This window comes from Peromyscus californicus, unplaced genomic scaffold, assembly GCF_007827085.1.
Source record: "Peromyscus californicus insignis strain IS unplaced genomic scaffold, ASM782708v3 Scaffold_4__1_contigs__length_199733344, whole genome shotgun sequence".
In the NCBI taxonomy this organism is placed as follows: Eukaryota; Metazoa; Chordata; class Mammalia; order Rodentia; family Cricetidae; genus Peromyscus; species Peromyscus californicus.
Genome location: NW_026294562.1, coordinates 185535657 through 185557738, shown reverse-complemented (window position 1 = coordinate 185557738; position 22082 = coordinate 185535657). Strand labels below are relative to the sequence as shown.

The following is a 22082-nucleotide window of genomic DNA, read 5'->3' as shown; positions in this document are numbered from 1 at the left end:
CCTACAGTTCTAAACACAGATTCAGATGGACACTTTTGGTTAAAATCGTTGGGAAATTAAGAAAGAAACACAGATAAGGGATTAGGATTTTTAAGGATGAGATAAGAGTTGCTATGGATAGGAGGGAAATAGAAGAGGATGGGATAAGAATAATCAGAGAAAGGTATGTACATGTATGATGTTGTCAACAAACACATCCATTTAATGAAAAAGAAAAATAACTTGTAAAAAGGTGTAATTTGCTCTGCAAAGAGAAGTTTTGTGAATGGATCTAACATCTGTTTCAGTCAAGTTGGTGATAGAAATCTTGTCTTTTCCAAGCCTCAGCTACCTCTGAAGTCCATGTGATGGTGGTAATAGGCCAAAGTATGAGGAAGTAGATCTGTGCCTCAAAAGATGTTCTGTGGAGAGAAAGTCTCAGTTTCCATATGAATATAAACAATATCTGATGCCTTAAATCAACACCAGACATCAGTGTTACCATGATCCTGTCAGGCTGGTATGTTGCTTTTAAAACTCATGCAAACTTCAAAACAATAGATAAAATTCTTGGAGAAGATTGTCTCCTCGCCATGCATACAGCCTGATTTCTTTTTCTTAGCAACAGTGTAGCTTGAGTTTTCCTGCCTGGCCCACAGTCAGGACAAATCTCTCTCACCTGCCAGTCCCACAGCTGCTCAGACTCGACCAAGTAAACACAGAGACTTATATTGCTTACAAACTGTATGGCCGTGGCAGGCTTCTTGCTAACTGTTCTTATAGCTTAATTTAATCCATTTCCATTAATCTATACCTTGCCACATGGCTCGTGGCTTACTGGCATCTTCACATGCTGTTTGTCATCATGGCGGCTGGCAGTGTCTCTCTGACTCAGCCTTCCACTTCCCAGCTTTATTCTCCTCCTTGTCCCGCCTACACTTCCTGCCTAGCCAATGGCCAATCAGTGTTTTATTTAATGACCAATCAGCAACACATTTGCCATACAGACCATCTCACAGCAAACAGTGGTTTGTGTAAATTTTCATTGTGGTTAATTGTAAGTGTGCTTTCTTATCACCTACACTTTTCACATCTCCCAAATCAAGATCTTAGTTCATTGTGGGGATTATAATTCCCCTAAGAAGTGTGTGCGGAGCTGTTGAGAAAAGTATCAGAGCTAAGCTTCCAACTTAGAGCAGATGAACCTTCACACTTTCCAAGTCATGGTCCTCTAGCCAGAGTTTACAGCCTAGTAACCACGGAAACTGAATTGCAAAGGCTGACCAATCTTCACCTTGTTATTTTCTGGAGGAAATGGTTGACCAAATAGGTTCATGGTGTCCTGAACTTTCAGCCCAGATAAGATCAGTTACTGAATTTCTGTGGAAGTGTCTTGCTCTGACATTCAGAACTGACTAAATGGGAGAGCGTGCCCTGGATGTAGGAGAGAGCCAAACCCCAAGATTTTGATATAATTCATGAAAGTGACCACTCTAAGAATGGTAGAAGCAACTCACCTTCAAACAAAGACCTTCAGTGATGCTCCACACGCCCTGTCCAGCAAATCAGGGATTTCCTCTGGTCTCTTTTGTTATTTCGTTTGTGACAGTCTCACAATGTGTACGAGGCTTGTATTGAACTCACAACAATCCTTCTGCCCCAGCATTTTGAGCACTGAGATTACAGCCATGAGCTAGGATTCATCTCACTCCGCTATTCAAACCCAAACTGCATGGATTTCTAGTGTCAGTTCTAAAGGCCACATTGAGAAGAGCTGAAGATGGGGGATGCTCATTTTCTCCCCTCCGTAAAGCTAGAGCCCCTCCCCTCCCACAATTCCTCAGTGTTGCTAGAGGTGTTGGTGACAAAGAAATGTCTTAGTGTGTCACTTTAGATTTAGCTATTTCACCTTGAGACTGACGTTGCCAATTGATTTCATTTTTTTTTCATGAAATTTGGGATTTGAGTTAAAGAAATTAAGCCTCTGCGTCATTCACGAAGGAATGCAGTTATTAACCCAAATTGTTAAGTTACATGGAAAAACAATAGAAAATGAGTACTTTAGGGAGGCAAAGGGGTGAGAAAAGAAGGGACCAGTCAGAGAAAATAAGAGCATTTGTGGGAAAGTATCAGAGTTTAATGGAAGAATAATTCTCCTCAAACAGTTTCCTGACGTCTCCGGTCTTCCAAATCATGTCACTCCCCTCGAGATTCCAAACTCAGAGTTCACCCAGTCTGTGCCCAGATTTAACTCCAGAACCACATCAGCTTGTAGAATTCAGTACACACAGTAGTCGTTATTCCACCACTCAGAGATGGGTACTGCTGTCTCCGTTGTTCTCCTCCTGGCTGCATCTGGTGTCTTTCTCGGTCTGTGCTGAGCCTCAAAGAGAAGAATTCCAAGAACAACCAGGACCAAGCCACCCAATGTGATCCTGATAAGATTCTCCACTGTGTGATCTTGGAGATGTGAGCCTGGGTGAGTTCAGACACAGAGGTCACAGTGCCGTCCAGAATCCATGTTCCACACAGGGCACTTACCCCCACTAGACAAGGCTTGAGTGTCTGCAGCCAGCTCTGTATCTGCTCTCCCTACTCACCTGTTTTGGGGTCTGACATGTTTGGTGATGAGCTGGTGGTCTCAACCATTCCTAAGAACCATAAAATAGGAAGAGAATAAATAAAGTGGCTAAGAGAATAGGTCATTGACTATTTCCTGGATTCCTTCTCTCTGTGATGTATGTTATTCTGATCATGATGGTTTGGGATGAACTACTTAACTGTTGATTAAGGGTTCTTTCCATAAATTCATCTTGCTTTCATTACAACACTGGGCTTATGCCACCCACTGTGGACTGAGCCATCCCACATCAATCATTAATCAAGAAAATGGCCTACAGACAAATTCGATGGTGATATCTTTTCAAGTCATGTTCCCTCTCTCTAGATGACTCCAGCTTGTTTCAAATAGACAAAAAACTAATCACCACAGAATGCATTATAAATATATATATAAATAAATTATATATTATATAAAATAATATATTTCATATATGTTGTATTTGTCATATATTTATCATATATCTTATATAATATGCATTTTATATATTATGTTATATGAAATGTATATTTATATATTGTCAAAACTAAGATAAATTAATAAAAACACTTAACAAACTATTTCTACATTTGAGGATAGAGAGATACATTTGAGGATACATTTGGCTCAGTGGATAAGAGTACTCAGTGCTCTGGCAGAGGACCTGAGTTCAGTTCCCAGCACCCATGTAGGTGGTTCACAAGTGCCTGTAACTCTACATTCTAGAGAATTCAATGCCTCTGGCTTCTGTGGGCACATTAGTCATGAGCACATACTCTCTCCACGTTTATACACACAATTAAAAGTACAACAATCTTAATTTTTCCTACATTTTAGAATCTATGTAGAAGGACACACAATAACAACCAACTGGACAATATTAAGCAAGTGAACAAAAATAGTAAGCATGAATGTTTTCACATGTAAACATAGGATGTTTATTATAGGTGAGCATGCAAGTGGTTTTATCATGGAAGATGTGCACATACGTACATACACGTAAGATAAGAATGTTTGGGTATAAATAAGAAGTGAAGATGAAATTTTCCAACTTATTTTGGCTGATGCACATGTCCTCAGTAAATGACAACAGACTGAAGAACCGCGGTGTGTCAAGAGGGAGGTTTCCTGGACAGTCCTGAGGGAGGGTTAGGTGAGGACTAAGAGGTTGTTTGTGCAAACACTTGCCAGCAGCCATTCTGCACAGCAGCTGCCTCCACTTCTCAAAGTGTCCATCTCCAGTTTAGTAGCACAGAGCGAACAGAACTGGAAAGACCTCTTTGGGGTGTGACAATCATTTACAACCCAATCACAAAGGACTTCCCACTAATGGGACAAATATTCATAAATCATTCGGGAAAAAAGCTGCCCAGAGACGTACACAGCACTGAAAAGCCAAGCCATGAAGGAATGTCCAAAGATGTAGCCATGATTTCAACCAGACAAGGGGAACAGAGCCCAGAGTTGTGAACAGCATCTGTACACCAACCTCTGGAAATCTATGCAGAGGTGTGACTGGCATCTGTGAGCCCTGGAAGGAATGCTTAGAAAAAACTGGCTCCTAGGCAAGGTATCACATTTAGATTCCACATGCCTACCCAGATCTAGTTTATTCACATGAACTCAATAATTTGTTAATTTAATAAAAAATGTTTTTGAGACAAAGTATCTCTGTGTAACTCTAGCTGAACTGAAAGTTATTATGTAGACCAGGCTGGCCTAGGACTCACAGAGATCTGCCTGCCTCTGCCTCCCAAGTGTTAAGATTTAAGGTGTGTGGCACCATGGCTGCATTAATAAACACCAGTTTAGAAGATCAGCTTTTTCTTGTTTTACTCAATTTCTCTCTCTCTTGGCCTTGTATTTATTTTTGCATCATATGTTTTCTCTATATTGCTGTGGTAATTTGAATGTAATTGCCCCCCTTAGGCTCTAAGTAGCGGCACTATTAGGAAGTGCGGCTTTTCTGGAGTGGGTATGGCCTTGTTGGAGGAAGTGTGTCACTGTGGTTTCCTATGCTCAGGGTACCACCCAGTGTCTCAGACCATTTCCTGGTGCCTTCTGATCAAAATGTAGCCAGCACCATGTCTACCTGCATGCTGCCATGCTCCTTGTCATGATAATAATGGACTGAAATTCTGAACTGTAAGCCATCACTTCAATTAAATATTTTCCTTTATAAGAGTTGCCATGGTCATGGTGTCTCTTCACAGCAATAGAAACCCTGACTAAGAGAATTACCATTCCACAGTCTTTTTTTTTTTCTGGAGCTGAGGACCGAACCCAGGGCCTTGCGCTTGCTAGGCAAGCGCTCTATCACTGAGCTAAATTGCCAACCCTTCCACAGTCTTTTTAAAAGATGTATATTTAATTGCATTTATTATAGTGTATATGTGGTAGTATGTGAGTGTGTGCACATGAACACCATGTCACCTTGTGGAATTAGGGAACAACCCCAGGTGTCAAGTAAGTCTCACTTCTGTGTCTGGCTTCATGTAGGTTCCAGGGGATCCAAATTGAGGTCCTTTCACTTTCAAACAAGTGTTTGAACCACCGAGCCATCTCTCCAACCCACACTCCACAGTCTTACTCTGATTTTCTTTTTCTATTCCACTTATACCCCAGCGCTGGACACAGTACTTCAATGCTCCGTTACCTCCTAGAGTGACTAGGGTTGAAGGGAGGTTTATTTTTTAAGTGAATGTTGTAGAGATACACAAGTATTAGTTTTTTAAAACAGACAATTGCAACATGGTTTCCCCTGAAAATTAGTTTCCACATAATGGTTTCCAATGTGCATGATTAAGGCAAAATATTAAAGAATTCAAAAGAATGATTTTAAGCAAAAATCATAATAATTGAAGGCGACATGGACAAAAATTTTGAGGTAATTCAAAGAGTGAAACAAACAGCTGAATGAAATAGGGAAGCAAATATAGGATATGAAAGTGGAATTCACACAGACTGATAAATACAAAGAACTGTTGTAGAATATTATTTTAAGATGTGCTACATATGTTTATGCTGTAGAATATTTAATGATGCAAAGATGTGCTGCATTATTTTATGTTGTATTTGTTTAACTCTGTGAAGTTGTGTTATTCTGCCTGTCTAAAATACCTTATTGGTCTAATAAAGAACTGAATAGCCAATAGAAAGACAGGAGAAAGGATAGGCAGGGCTGGCAGGTAGAGAGAATAAATAGGAGAAATCTGAGAAAAGGATTGAGAAGCAAGAAAAGGAGGAGAAGAGGATTCCAGGGGCCAGTCACCCAGCTATATAGCAAGGCACAGAGTAAGAAGTAAAGAAAGGTATAAAGAATAGAGAAAGTTAAAAGCCCAGAGGCAAAAGGTAAATGGGATAATTTAAGTTGTAAAAAAAATCTGGCTAGGAACAAGCCAAGTTAACGCTGGACATTTATAAGAAAGAATAAGCCTCTGTGTGTATTTATTTGGAAGCTGAGTGGTGGGCCCCCAAAGAGCAAAGAGTAAAAAGAAAAAACTACAAAGGTCTAATTAAAATGAGGGGAAAGAAACTATATGAAAGAAAAAGATAAAAAAGAATAATAAAAAACAAAAACTTTTATAAGCAAAATAAGAAGACCAGTGGAAAGCCTCACAAACAGGATTAACCAAGTACAGGGCAGAAGAATATCAGGGCCTAAAGACAGGTAGGTGAATTAGAACATCCTGAAAATGACTAAGAAAAATTAATGAGAAATTACAAACAATTCATACAATGCCCTGTTTACAATGAAAAGACCAAATCAAAAAGTCATAGGCATAAAGGTGAAGAATTTCATCACAGTGATGCAAAAACAATTTGAATAAAATAAGAGCAGATATTTATTTGTGCTAATCTAGGGAAAGATGTACCTATCTAGGCAAAGACATTTTGAACACCAAGCAGTCATACTACAGCCACAAACACTCCTACTTCAAACATTCATATTATAGTTAAAAAGCTAAATATACAGAGGAAAGAAAGCATAATGAAAGATATGAGAAACCCGTAAAGGACAGACCAATGGCGAAGGCATGGGCCATTATATTTCAGACTATGGAAGGTAATAACTGCCAAAACTGGTAGAGTAATATCCTGGAAATAAATACAGTAAAATCCAAGAAAACTGTCATAATGGAAAAATAAAGGAAAATATTTCCATAATGAAAACAAGCTGAAGTCATCCATGAATTCAGCTCTACAAAAAATGCTTGAAGAATCCTTGGGTGTGGTGATACATGCTTTAATTCCAGCACTAGGGAGGCAGAGGTAAGAGGATCTCTGCACTGAAGCCCAGCCTAGTCTACAAGGTGAGTTCCAGGGCAGCTAGGACCACAAAAAGAAACAAAGACTCAGCTCCCAATACCTAGAAACACATTTTACCTAGAACCCCCAGTGGCCATACCTGGCAGGATGCCAGAAGAATTTCCTGTCAGGCAACACACAGCCACCACACCTCCTAAGAAAGAAAGAGGATGACAGAAACCAAGGAACAAATACACACGTAATAAAGGCAAGACCAGATATCATCATCATCAATTATAATCATTCCAAACCCAGATGCTTAGACATCAACATAAAAACACAATTAATAACAGCCAGGAAAATATGTCTCCGCCAGAATCCAGCAACATTACTGTAGCAGACTTGGAGATTACAGCATAGCTAAGGCACAAGGCATCAACCATAAAACAGGCTTTATGAATATTGGTCTTTAAAGAGATTGGCTAAATCCCTTAAAGAATTTAAGAAAGCACAAACAAACTGAGGAAATTCTAGAAGTGAAAAATTTAGGAACTCAAACAGAAACATCAGAAACAAGCCTTGGCAACAGAGTACAAGAGGTGGAAGAGAAAATATGAGGCGTTAAAGACACAATAGAAGAAATGTATACATTTGCCAAAGAAAATGTTAAATAAAATATGTTCCTGGCACAAAACATTCAGAAAATGTGGGACATGTTGAAAAGACAAACTCTAAGAATAATACTAGAGGAAGGATAAGAAACATAGGTCAAAGGCACAGAAAGTATTTTAAACAAAATGATAGAAGAGAAATTTCCTAACATAAAGAAGGAGATGCCTGTAAAGGTTCAAGAAGCATATAGAATACCGAATAATCTGGGTCAGAAAAGAAAGTGCCCTCAGCATATAATAATCAAAACACTAAACATAGAGAAAAAAGAAAGAATATTAAAATCTTCAAGGGATAAGGATCAAATAACATATAATACAAACCTATTAAAATAACACCTGACTTCTTCTCCTTCTTTTTTTTTTTTTGAGACAGGGTTTCTCTGTGTGGCTTTGCGCCTTTCCTGGAGCTCGCTCTGTAGACCAGGCTGGCCTCGAACTCACAGAGATCCACCTGCCTCTGCCTCCTGAGTGCTGGGATTAAAGGCGTGCACCACCACTGCCCAGCACCTGACTTCTTAATGGAGATTATTAAATGCCAGAAGTGTCCAGATAGATGTTCCACAGACTCCCAGAGACCACAGATGACAGCCTAGAATAAGTTGCAAACACAATAGATGGAGAAAATAAAACATTCCATGATAAAACCAAATATAAGCAATATTTTTCTACAAATCTAGCCCTATGGAAGGTGCTAGAAAGAAAACTCCAACCTGAAGAGGTTAACTACATCCAAGAAAACACAAGGAATAAATAATCCATGACCTTCAAATTAAGAGAGTTTCTCTCTGTGTGTGTCTCTGTCTCTGTCTCTGTCTCTGTCTCTCTGTCTCTGTCTCTCTCTCTCTCTCTCTCTCTCTCTCTCACACACACACACACACACACACACACAGACTCACACACACAACCACCACCAGAAGCAACAGCAAGAAGAACAAAACAACAGGAATCAACAATCATTGGTCATTGATATCTCTCAACATCAATGGCCTCAATTTACCAATAAAAAGACACAGATTAACAGAGTGGATGTGAACACAGGATATAGCATTCTGCTACACCCAAGGAACACAGCTTAACATCTAGAACAGACATCTCCTCAGGGTAAAAAGATGGAAAGAGATGATCCAAGCAAACAGACCTAAGAAGCAAGCTGATGTAGCTATTTTAACATCAGACAAAAAAAAAGACTTTCAACCAAAACAAATCAGAAGAGATAGTGAAGGACAATAAATAGTCACCAAATGAAAAAAACCCTCCAAAAGAGCATTGCAATTCTAAACATCTATACACCAAACAAAAAGGCACCCGAGTATGTAAAAGAAACACTACTATAGCTTAAATAGATATTAACCCTCACATACTGATATTTCAACATACCACTCTCACAAATAGACAGGTCATCCAGACAAAAGCTAAACAAAGAAATTCTGGAGCTAACTGATGTTATAAATCAAATGGACCTAACACATTATAGAGCATTTTACTCAAACGCAACAGAATAACAGAATATACTTTCTTCTCTGCACTTTATTGAACTTTCTCCAAACCTGACCACATATTCAGACGCAAAACAAGTTAACAGTTATAAAAAAATGAAATAACACCCTGTACCTTATCATAACATCATGGATTAAAGCAAGATATCAACAATAACAGAAACAACAGAAAGTTTACAAACTCGTGGAAACTAAACAAATCACTACTGAATGAAAAATGGGTCAAGAAAAAAAATCAAAGAATTTCTAGAATTGAATAAAAAAGAATACCCAACATACTCAAACTTACAGGACACAATGAAGCTAATTCTATGAGGCAAATTCATAGCACTAAGTGCCTACATTAAAAATTGGAGTGATCTCATAAGAGCACCCCTGAAAGGTCTAGAACAAAAAAGAAACAAGCACACTCAAGAGGGGTAGATGGCAAGAAATGATCAAACTCAGGGCTAAAATCAACAAAACAGAACAAATAGAAAGATACAAATAATCAATGAAACAAAGAGTTGGTTCTTTGAGAAAATCAGTAAGACTGACAACCTCTTACCCAGATTAACCAAAAGGCAGATAGATAATCTGAATTAACAAAATTAGACATGAAAACGGGGACATAACAACAGGCAGAAAGGAAATCTTGAGAATCATAAAAATCGTTTTAAAAACCTCTACTCTACCACGTAGGAAAATCTAAAAGAAATGGATAATTTTCTCCATATATACCACCTACCAAGGTTAAATCAAGATCAGATAAGCAATGTAAACAGACCTTTAATCCCTAGTTAAAATAGAAGCATTAATTAAAGCCTACCAACAAAAAGAAAAAGAAAAAGCCCAGGGCCCGATGGTTTTAGTACAGAATTCTACCATACTTTCAAAGAAGAGTCAATGCAAATACTTCTGAAATTATTGCAACAAATAGAAACAGAAGAAACATTGCCCAATTCATTTTACAAATCCACAATTACCCTGATTCCCAGAACCACATAAAGACCCAACAAAGAAAGAGAATTACAGACCAATTTTCCTTTATGAACATAAACACAAGCATTCTCAATAAAATACCTGAAAACTGAATCCAAGAACACATCAAAAGATCATCCCTGAGGATGAAGTAGGCTTCATCACTGAGATTCAGGGATGGTTCAACATATGTAAATCAATAAATATAATAGACCTTACAAAGAAACAAAGCCAAATGATCATTTCATTGGATTCAGTATGCCTTTAACAAAATTCAAAACCCCTTCTTTTTGTTTTCATTTTTTTATTGAAAATAGGTTCTTTTCTCATATAATATATCTTAATTACTGTTTCCCATCTCTTTACTCCTCCCAATTCCTTCCCATCTCCCCTCCAATCCCAATACATTCCCTTTCTGCCCTTTATTAGAAAAAAAACAGGCTTCTAAGAGACAATAAAACATGACAAAATAAAGTTTAATAAGATAAAGCAAAAACTATCACATCAAGGCTGGGCCAGGTCACACAACAGAAGGAAAAGAGCCCCAAGAGAAGTCACGAGAATCAGAGACTCTTTCCTTCAAACACTTAGGAGTCCCATAAAAATAATCATCTGAATGCTAAAATATGTATACAGAGGACCTGGTTCAGTTGAATCAGAAGGCTTTGTATTCTTGGTGTCCTCTGTGCTCTGTGGCTCTTACAATCTTTCCACCCCCTCTTCTGCAGGGTTTCCTGGGCTCTGAGGGGAGGGATTTGAAGGAGATACCCCATTTAGAGCTGTGCCAACACTCTTTCTTGATAAAAAGTCCTGAAGAGGTTAGGGATACAAAGGACATACCTCAGCATAATGAAGGCAGTTTATACCAAGTCCATAGCCAACATCAACTTAAATGGAGAGAAACTAAAATTAATTCCACTAAAATGAGGAACAAGACAAAGATGCCCATTCTCTCCATAAATATTCAATATAGTACTTAAAGTCTTAGCTACAGTAATAAGACAAAAAAGGACATTAAGAAAGAGGATTTTCTTAATATATCAGAAATAATATCAGAAAAGAAGTCAAAATAACTTTATTTGCAGATGCTATATTAGTGTATATAAGTGACCCTAAAAATTCCACTGTGAAACTCCTATAGCTGGGAACACTTTGAGCAAAGTAGCTGTATGCAAAATTAACTCACAAAAATCAGTAGCCCTCCTATGTACAAATGATAAATGGACTGAAAAAGAAACCAGTGAAACAGCATCTTTCACAACAGCCTCAAATAATACAAAATATTTACTATGACAACTCTAGCCAAAAAAGTGAAAGGTTTTATGATTAAAAAAAAACACTTAAGATGTTGAAGAAAGAAACTGAGGAAGATATCAGAAGACAGAATGATTTCCCATGCTCACAGAGCAGTAGAACTAGTATTGTGAAAATGGCCATCCTACCAAAAGCAATCTCCAGATTCAAAACAAGCCCCATCAAAATTCCAACACAATTTTTCTCAGACTTTGACAAGACAATTCTCAACATCACATGGAAACACCAAATAAACAGGATACTTATAATGTTCCTGAACAACAAAGAAAAAGAATTACAGGAGGTATCACCATCTCTGATCCCAAATTGTACCACAGAGCTGTAGCAATAAAAGCAGCATGGTATTGGCACAATACAAAATGGATGTGTTGATCAATGGAATCTAATTGAAGATCCACATACCCATGGACACCTGATTTTTTTTAAGAAGGCAGAAATACATGCTGGAAAAAGATATCTTCAACAAATTGTTCTGGATGTACACATGTAGAAGAATGCAAAGAGATCCCTACCTATCTATCACCTTGCATAAGTCCAAGTGGATCAAAGACCTCAGCATAAAACCAGATACACTGAACCTGATAGAAAAGAAACTGGGAAATAGCCTTGAACACATTGGCACAGGAAAAAAACTTTCTGAACAGAATATAGCATAAGCACTAAGATCAACAACTAACAAATGGAACCCCGTGAAACTGAAAAGCTTCTGCATGGCAAGGGATGTTACCATTTGGACAAATGATCATCAGCCTACAAAAAGAGAAAAGGATTTTTACCAACTACACCTCTTATAAAGGGCTAATATTCAAAATATGTAAAGAACTCAAATAAAACTAGATATCAAGAAAGTAACTCAATTAAAAATGGGGTACAGATCTAAACAGAATTCTCAGGAGAGGAAACTCAAATTATTGAGAACACTTAAAGAAATGTTCAACATCCTTAGTCATCAGGGAAGTGCAAATCAAATCTACATTGATATTTCATCTTACTCCCATCAGAATGGCTTAGATCAATAAAACAAGTGGCAGCTCATGATGCTGAAGATGTGGAGTAACTGGAACACTTCTCCATTGCTGGCAGGATTGTAGTTTTATACAGGCACTAAGAAAATCATTGTTGAGGTTCCTCAGGAAGATGAGAATTGATCTACTTCAAGATCGAGCTATACGACTCTGAGGCATGTATCCAAAGGATATTTCATCCATCACTATATGCCACAAGCCACAAGAATAGGAAGTAGGTTTTCAGCTGATTATGACAAGCTAATACCTGGAAGAAGACAAGGGTCTTCCAGAGGTCAAATTGAGACTTAAGGAGTCTCAGTGATATTAGCTCTTGAGCATTAGCCGTTTTCCTACAATGACATTTCTTTCGTGCTATTGTAGCTTTTTCATTCAACTCCTTTTCTAAGAACAGTGTGTTGATCATTTATTGGGTACCATTTCCCCTCTACAATGGAATATTTAGATAACCTTCTGGGCTGACAGCTATACACAGCCAGAACCCCAGTTCAAGCCTCCCTGTAATTATCGTCATTAGCAGCATCCAACTAGGACCATCCCCAGACCGACAAAAATATCTTATTAGAGATACCTCTATACTCTCTATGAACAAACTTAAGCCCCAGACTATCTGTTTGAGAAGGCCTGGCAGATGTGCAATTAAGCTTAACTTTCTCCCTTTCCAAAGCCTTATCTCTAGTTTTAGATCTACCTTTAACTATTAACTCAGAACTAAAGGGTTTCTACTTACAGGTACATCAAACTGACTCAGGTTGCCCAGCCACTGAGTACACTTCCCCGCCCTGCCAGAAAACCACAGTAGCCAAGATAGCTTGGACAGATAAGGGGACAAAGGAAAACAAGGCAGTTTTATTTTCACTCATCACTGATAGACTCCTAAGACTTTAACTAACCACTTCTAAGAATATAGTTGAGCACATAAAATCCCCCTTGCTCAGATATTAACCGAATTTAGCCCTCAGTTGATTCTTTTCCCCATTAGTCACTTCCCTTTTTGGGTTTCAGATGATGGCTGACAGTTATTGCTCTTCTGTGTGGATCTTGTTGCCCTTCCTTTTGACCCTGAGGGAATTCAAGTCTGATGATCTTGCCTTAGCCAGAGTATTGCTATAGCATGGGTATATAACTGTAAACCTCGGAGACTTGAGGGAATGGATTGGACGAGAACTAGATTGGGGGAGAACAAGATTGGAGGACTAGAAGAGAGAACTAGAAGAATGAGATGGAAGATGAGGAAGAGCCAGATGGGAAAGAACTAGATGGGTAAGAATAAGATGGGAAGAACTAAGGAGATGGGGAAGAGCTGGATGGGAAAAAATGAGAGAGAGAATTTAGAAGATTATACAGAGGAACTAAGGATGAAGAGGAGCTAAGAAGGGTAAGAACAAGATGAGAAAGACCAACACAGAGCAGAACTAAGATGAAAGAATTAAGAAAGCACATAGAGGGAAAGAAGCTAAGTAAGAGACCAGAATAGAAGCAGTGTAGAAAGAACTAACTCAGAAAAATAAAGTGAATGGATGAAAGAGTTTCATGTACATAGATTTATTAGAGAATCCCTCAGATTAATCCACCACCAGTAGCATCTCTTCTGGGACTTTGGGAGAAAGCTATCAAGGGGCTGGACCCCAAAAGCCTTTGGTAACTCTATATTCTATTTCCCTTCCTGGGAAGCTCTATCTGTTCTCCCTAGTCACTTACTCTGTGCCTACCTCTGTGGTTCTATGGATTATAGTTTGGTTATCACTGACTTAGCAGCTAATATCTACATATAAATGAATATATACCAGATTTGTGTTTGTGGGTCTGGGTTGCTTTGCTCAGAATGTTTTTTTCTGGTTCCAACCATGTGAATTTCATGATTTAATCTTTTTAATTGGTGAATACTAGTCCATTGTGTAAGCTTGCCACATTTTCTTTATCCAATTATCTCTTGAGAGATATCTAGGTTGTTTCCAATTTTTAGGTATTGTGACTAGAGTAGCAATGAACATGGTTGAGGAAGTGTATCACTGGTAGAACTGAAAGACCCTAACCCTTCAGGCTTACACCCCCAAGCCCCAGGAAATAAGGAACTAAAAAAAAAACTAGTTCCAAGGGCCACCTGACTCAGCCACTACTCAATCACCCCTGTAACAATATAACAATGTAAAAAGATTTCTGTTAAGAGATGTGCTCAACTGTGACTTGGATAGTTGCAAGTGTTCCAGGAAGGACCACTGTGACCTTTGTGTAAACTCCACTCCCGCCCTGATACCCCCTTTGAGGTTTCAGGAAGAATGTACCTGTGGATGTGACTGTACCCACTCTGTGATCAGACCATGATCTTGTGAAACGAAATTGTATGGGAATTGTAATCTTATGGCTTTTGTGGGTTTTTCCTTTAAAAGCCCCCATGGGGCTGCAGTAAGATGCAGCTCTTGTTCTCAGGACAAGAGTTTGCCTGTCTGTACAGTCACTTCTTCAATAAACACCTCTTGCTGTTGCATCAACTGGACCAGAGTCTGGGTTCTTGGGGCGCCCACTCGAGACCCTAGATTTTGGGGTCCAACAGAACGAAGCAACCTTTGAGTATATGAGGTGTAGCTGGGTCTTGAGGTAGGTTGATTCCCATCTTCCTGAGGAACCATGCTCATTATTTTATTGGTATCCTTTAGAAGACTGTTTGATTTCTAATGAGAGACATAAATGTAATGGATCCAGATGGGAGGAGATTTGAGGAGGAACTTGAAGGAGTAGACTGAGGGGAATCCAGAGTCAGGATATATTATGTGAGGAAAAAGAATCTGTTTTCAATAAAAGGGAAAAAAGAAATAACTTCAAACTGAAGAGAAACATAAACATATTCATGAGACAACAGGAAAGCATAAACAATGTTGGACTAAATGAAGAGTAGGAACCGGACAAATACAACCAAACAAATCGGAATCAACCAAACAAAAAGAATTAATGCACATCCTCCAATAACAATTAAATATTAATGATCCTAACTTCCAAGTCAAGCACACAGACTGGCAGATAGGATTACAAAATAAGACTTATCTGCTTCTTGTCTCCATAGAAACCCACCTTATCATCAAAGACAAATGCAACCTCAGGGTGAAGGATGGGCAGACACATTTAAAATACAAAGAACTATAAAGCAGGTATGTGTTGTTATTCTAACATCTGATGAAGTAGATTTCAAGCTAAAACTAATCAGAAGAGATAAAGAAAGTCACTTCATATTGGTTAAAGGAATTGTGAATTAAGATGATAATACTATTCCAAACATGTATGCATCACATACATGATTTCAGGATCTTAAAATAGATACTACTGTATATAAAAACACAGATTAATCTCAACACAATAATAGTAGGTGACTTGAATACTTCACTTGCACCAATAGACAGGTCATACTAATAAAACACAAAGAGAGAAACACCTGAGTTAAATGACACTGTAAATCAAATAGAAATACCAGGCTTATGCAGACAGTCCCATTCAAACACTGCAAAATACTCATTCTGCTCAGCAACCCATGAGACATTCTCTAGAACTGGCCATATGACACACACACAAAAAATCTCAACAAACATGGAATAGTAATGTCAGGAGCTATGCAATGGGACAAACAGGCAGCGTTAGAACTCATGGAACATGAAAGGGCAGTTGACAAAGCCAAACTTGAGTGAGCCTTGGAGAGGCAAAGCCCAAAGGACTACATGTCCTGAGGACCTCATGCTGTTATTGAGCATAGCACTGATCATTGCTCTCATGGTCACCACATCCCTCATAAACTATGGGTTGTATGTTTGAAAACTCTCAGGGAGTTTCTAGTCCCTCACTGGGCAGTATTACTGGCACTACAAAAATAGCGATTGATTTTTTCCAAGCATTGCTGCTGGAGCAGATTAATGATTCAACCACCACCCTTAGAAAGAATTCAGACATGTAGAACTCTTAGTAAGGTTAGGTTAAGATGTTTTGTTAATAATTTTGAGGTAGAAAATCTTGGGGAACAATTTAACGTTTAGAAAGACGCACTTTTAATAGTTGAACAAGGGACTCATTGAGGTCAAGAAACAAGAAAAAAGACAACCCAGTTAATAATAGCTGACATACTATTCTTGCTAGGATGGGTTGGCGATCAAGAGTAACAATCTATTCCTTGTGCTGTTTTCTGCCCTCAGCTTCCTATTATGAAATACTATTAATAAATGGATATGTACCCTGAGTATTTAAAGTAGAGCTGACTGATGTATTTCATATATAAAAGTTTAAATTTGTGATTAAGATTTTTTATAAGATTACCTTTTGAGGTAAATAATAAAGTGATTGATCCTTTCTTTGCAACAGCAAAATGCAGCCTGTCAGTAAAAGAACTGGCTGAGAAAAATACTTTGCTTGCTTATGCTCTGTTAATCTATAACAAGTTGCTTGGACATGAATGTATGTAGGTTCTTGGAGGTAATTTGTTTTTCACCTGTAATTCCTAAAATGTTTAATCATGAAAGAGATTGGAAAGAGATATGGAAAACATTATGTTTTTTTACCTGTCTGCATTGTGATCATTCACTTAAAAATAGAATATATCCACATTGTAATTTTTATATTGCTTGAAAGATTTTGCTCTGGTATATAAGCTGTAAGGAAAAAATTAAGTATATATAGAAGTGATACATCTGGATAGAAATAAGAAAAAAATAAAGAGATTAGAGAGAGATGATAAAAAAGACCCTAAAGGGGTGTGTGTGTGTGGTGTGTGTGTGTGTGTGTGTGTGTGTGTGTGTGTGTGTGTGTGTGTTTTCCCTTTTTTCCACTTTGCCCCACTTGCCAGTCCCAGAGAAATAAGTTTTAGTCCCTCAGATAGAAAAGTTCAATTGAATGATTACTTCGCCAACTCTGTGGCTCTCCCTCAGTTCCTGAGCTGCTGAAGATTGACTCTTACAGCAGCAGAGTAGAAATGATTTCTTGTGTTCTATTGGACCCTTATTGGGCAAAAGAGCTAGACACTTACAGCAAGAGAAACTACAGACACATGTAAATTCTAAGTTCATGGCAGCTGAGCAGCACTTTATCAAAAGAGGAATGGTTCTCAAGGAAATCAAATGCAGACCAGGTGGTACAGTGGGTAAAAACAGAAAGGCAAGAGTCCACTCTCTCCATTCTGATTCAGTTCAGTGCTTGATGTCTTCACCAGAACAATATGTCAGCACAAAAGAATAAAGGAAGTTCAGGTCTTTCAGATGGTATGAAACATGTTTGCTTTCCTAATAAATCTTGCATTTATATACAGATATACAAAACCATGTATGTATGCATGGCACGTAAGGAGAAATGAAAGTTTCCAGGGCAGGGAGTAGACTAAGAGGAAGGAGAAAGTAAGAAAGTAGCAGATAGTGAGGTGCAGCGTGAATATACCCAAAGTAGATAATGAATGTGTATGGAGAGATATCTTTACGAACCACAATACCATGCGCAATGGTTTTATGCCAGTTAAAATTACATTATTTGAACAAACAAAACGAAGTAAAAACTATTTTTGAAATAGCTGTGTCTAGGAAGAGATTCTCACCTGAGATTATGAGCTCCAGGGGTTCACTAGGTGCTGACCATACTTGGGCGTTGCTGTTGTCATACCCGTAACACCTGAACTTCCGCCTGTGGCCGGGGCTTACGGGACCCATCGGAAAAAGCGCCTGCATGTGCCCCTTTGGATGTCTCTGTGAGTCACAAGTCCAGGAGAGCTTGTTTTCTCCCTCCTCAGTCAGAATGAAGGTTTCAAATCCCAACCATGAGACGCACTGAAAGGTTACGTTCTCTCCTGGGGTCACCACAGAACTGGGCAGGGTTGACAGGCTGGGTTTACTATAGACACCTAGAGAGAAGGAGACAGGATGTTAAAGGGTTCACATAACCCACAACGTCCTTTCCCTGTGTCTATGCTGTGGCAGGGACCTGGACCCGTAAGTGTCCTCTCACCTGTCACCACCAGCTCCAGCATGTCACTGTGCTCTGAAGAACCAGCAGGGCTCTCATAGTAACAGCGATATCGTCCTGCATAGAGCTCTGTAATGAATAAGATGGGGAACATAGCCTTGCTCCCAGGCTCCATTACAGTCTGTCTGTACAAGCGTGATGTTCTCCCTTCTTTATTCAAGTAGTACTCCTGTGCTTGGATATTTCCTTGACACAAGATGGTCACCGACTTCCCCCAAGAGATGATAGAACCTGGCTCAGCCCAAAGGATGGGTGAGGGGAGTGTTTCTGAAAAATATTCAAAAGTTGGGTCCCAGGATATCACCTCTCTCATTCTTGCACTTAGTTCTAGGACCTTCCAGATTACAACAGAATCACCTCTCACCAACTGTTCTCCATCCTCACAGCACAGGACAGTATTTGTTGTCTCAAATGAGGATGAAGGAGTTGGGACAGTTGTGAAGCTACTCACCTTTCTGCACTATGGTAGTACTGGGACTCAGACTCAGGCCTGGAGGAGTATTTCCTGGAAGATATTTGTCCCCCAAATGCTCAGCAAATTGCATTCTCCCAAGAGCCCCCTGAGTCCCTGCATTTTCCTTAGAAATCTGGATCTTACTCTCAAACAGATCACAATGTCCCTTCCACCTCTGCGAATCTCACCAATGCAAGACAGGATGGTGAGGATGGTGATCATGGTGTTTCCTTCCACTGGCTCAAACCCACAGATGAGTGAGACCATGGTGCTTGGTAGCACTTGCAGACACAGGAGATTTGGACACTGCAGAGCCTGTGCTCGGTATCATGAGGTTTCTCATTTCAGAGAGAGGAAATACCACCCCCAAGAAGGCATGATTTCATTTCCCCTGGCTTGTGGGCTTGTGGCTGGATCAGGCACCAGTCTCTTTGGCAACATTAACAGGGTCTCACACAGACACATCCACTAACTGCCTCATGACTTTGACATCAGAAAACAGCTGCAAGTAGAACTTCTTTGTTCCTGGGCCAATCCAGTCTCAGTGAGAGTGACTGAAGGCTGGTGCTTCCTCCTAGAGTCTCCCCTTGGGGGTTCTCTTTCATTCCTTCAGTCCATCCATCCATTCGGCACTGTGTGGTCCTTATCATGTCCAGTAATCTCCCCAACCCAAGACATGCTTAGAGGAAGATATAAATGTACGCTATAGGCAGATGCAGAGCAGCAGAGACACAGCTAGTGCCCGATTCTTTGGTTCACATGGAATCAGTTCTGAAAGTCTCATGTCTATTACTTTTACATAGTAGGTCAAATCCTTTCTTTCCCAGATAACAAGTCAGTTCAAGAGTTGTTATTTTCTCCCGTTGGGTATGCCGTCTGCCACTATCTCATCTGCAACTAACCACAGGAAGAGAAGACATAGGAGAGAACGGAAGGGGCGTTCCACTCTTTCCTGAGTTGACTAGAAGAGTCGATAGGATCACTGAATGGATGGCTGCAAGAGAAGGATATCTGAGACCCTGTAAGACATAACTGACTCAGTGAAGGTGCTTAACTTCCCTCTCAGGAAGTGCTTGAGTTAAAACTTATAGGAAATGTAAGCATTTGGAATAATAATAATAATAATAATAATAATAATAATAATAATAATAAGCTACAGTATATTCCGGTTCAGAATGTCATAATGGTAATGGCAATGCATAGATTAATTTTAACTCTATTACAAGGTTAAAGCAAAAGGTATTACAGAAACAATAAAGGCAGCAAGGTTTTGATGAATTTACATTTTTATTTATTTACTTACAATTTTTAATATTAAGAAATTTTCTATTCACTTTACATACCAACTGCAGATCCCCCTCTCCTCCCTCCTCCTGCCCCCAGCCTTCCTCCTCAACTCACCCCCCATTCCTACCTCCTCCAAGGCAACGTCTCCCATGGGGAGTCGGCAGAACCTGGTACATTCAGTTGAGGCAGGTCCAAGCCCCTCCTCCCTGCACCAAGGCTGTGCAAGGTGTCCCAACACAGGCACTGGGCTCCAAAAAGCCAACTCATGCACCAGGGATGGATCCCAATCCCACTGCCAGGGGGCTCCCTAAACAGTTCAAGCTAAACAACTGTCTCACCTTGGATTTACATTATATAAACTACTTATTGTACATAGAGGCACAGGACCAAATAGGACTTTATTCTTGGGAATTAAGGGCAACAACTGAAAAATTGGACTGCACAAAACCAAAAAGCTTCTGTACAGCACAGGAAATAGTCAGCTGAGTGAGAAGAAACCCCACAGAATGGGAGAAAATCTGGTAGGAGATTAATATCTAGAACACACAAATAAATAAAAAAGCAAAGCACCAAGGGAACATATAGCCCAATTAAAAGTGGGCTGTAAGACCCAAAGCTGCAGGATCTCCACAACACAGGGCAGCCATGGGACATCCAAGAGTACCAGTGAGGGCCCAGAACTAATAGTGTAATAGAACCAAGAGGCCTCAAACCAGACCAACGACTCTTTGCAATAAGCACTTGCAAGTAAAGATAGGTGGACAAAAGGGTTTACTGTGTGACTCACTGCAGCTTCCATGATGATAATTTTAATTTCCCCCTTTTTTCTTTCTTTTTCTCTCTTAAATTTTGTTTTATTTTCTGGGGGGGTTTGCAAGGGCAGAGCACAGGTGTGAAGGAATGGGGAAATGGATGAGATCAAGATACATGATGTAAGAGACACATGGAATGAATAAAAAGAAAGTTAAAAATAGGCTATAAATCTGAACCAAATACTCAAAATAGAAATACAAATGGATAATAATTATTTAAAAGTGTCCAGTGTCATTAGGTATCAGATAAATTCAAATTAAAACCACTTTGAGTTCCGTTGTGCTAGAATTAGGATAGTGGTCATCAAGAAATTATTAAAAACATCAAATGCTGGCAAAGATAGGCAGAGAGGATCATTTATTCACTATTGGTGGAAGTGTAATGGTACGACCACTATGGAAGGAAACCAGTAGGAAGGGTCCTTGAAAAGCTGAAAATAGAACTAAAATATGACCCAGCTATACCGTTCTTTGGCATGTGCATACTGTAGAGATACTTGCTCATCCACGTTCACTGTTGTTCTGTTCATAATATTTAGGAAATGGAATGAGCCTAGATGTCCATCAATTGATGAATGGATAATGAAAACATGATATGATTGTTACATAATATCCAGCTCTTAAAAAAAATGAAGTTAAATACACAAATCAATCCAGAAAGCTAGAAGGGGCTCATTGGCGCAGAGGGGAAAGACATATCTTAAAGGTAGATATGGAGAGAGGTTGAATTGGGGAGAGGGACACAAGGTGAGATAGAGAAGGTAAGATAGGTAACTGAGAGATAACCAACACCAAGGATGTTTGAAAAAGCAATACAGAAATCTGCTGTTTTATGATGAATATATATATATATATTCTCAGGGATGTGTGTGTGTGTGCATATCACCAGAACTTGATGATAAAATTCTTATTGCTAAAGTCATCACACTCATTTGTTACAGGAATGACAGAAATGAAGTTGATACTGACCAGGAAGCTTCCTTCCTAGTAGCTAGATTTCATATTATCAGAAGGTGCTATGCAGTCTTCTGGGTTAAAAATCACCAGTAGCTCTGCACAGATACAAACCCTGTGTGCTACAATAACAACTGGTGGGGCAAAATATGCCCATGGATCCAATAGTGGTATAAATGTTATAGGGTCAGCCAACTGCTTCCTAAGTAGAGGAAATTTATTTCTGGTACTGTAAAAGTGGACAAGAACCTGGGTCAGGGAACACACATACTATCATTATTTTGCCAAATTAACATAA

At 39.1% G+C, this 22082-nt stretch overlaps 1 protein-coding gene across 1 annotated transcript; it reads right to left on the bottom strand.

Moving 5' to 3' along the window:
- Positions 1 to 2257: 2257 nt before the first annotated feature.
- Positions 2258 to 18590, bottom strand: LOC128124189 (leukocyte immunoglobulin-like receptor subfamily A member 5). Its single transcript, XM_052760383.1, has 3 exons — positions 18260 to 18590; positions 17853 to 18155; positions 2258 to 2454 (listed from the first exon to the last, which is right to left on the bottom strand). The coding sequence occupies exons 1-3, from the start codon at positions 18588 to 18590 to the stop codon at positions 2258 to 2260; spliced, it is 831 nt and encodes a 276-aa protein (XP_052616343.1).
- Between the last annotated feature and the right edge of the window lie 3492 nt (positions 18591 to 22082).

Excerpts from the sequence above, each read along its gene's own strand:
- LOC128124189 (XM_052760383.1), bottom strand. The coding sequence starts at position 18,590 with ATGAGAGAGGTGATATCCTGGGACCCAACTTTTGAATATTTTTCAGAA. Across the intron at positions 18,156-18,259 it reads GCTGGAGCTGGTGGTGACAG|GTGTCTATAGTAAACCCAGC; the intron begins GTGAGAGGACAC and ends CCTTCTCTCTAG. Across the intron at positions 2,455-17,852 it reads CCTGGAGCTCATAATCTCAG|GCTCACATCTCCAAGATCAC; the intron begins GTGAGAATCTCT and ends GAACTCACCCAG.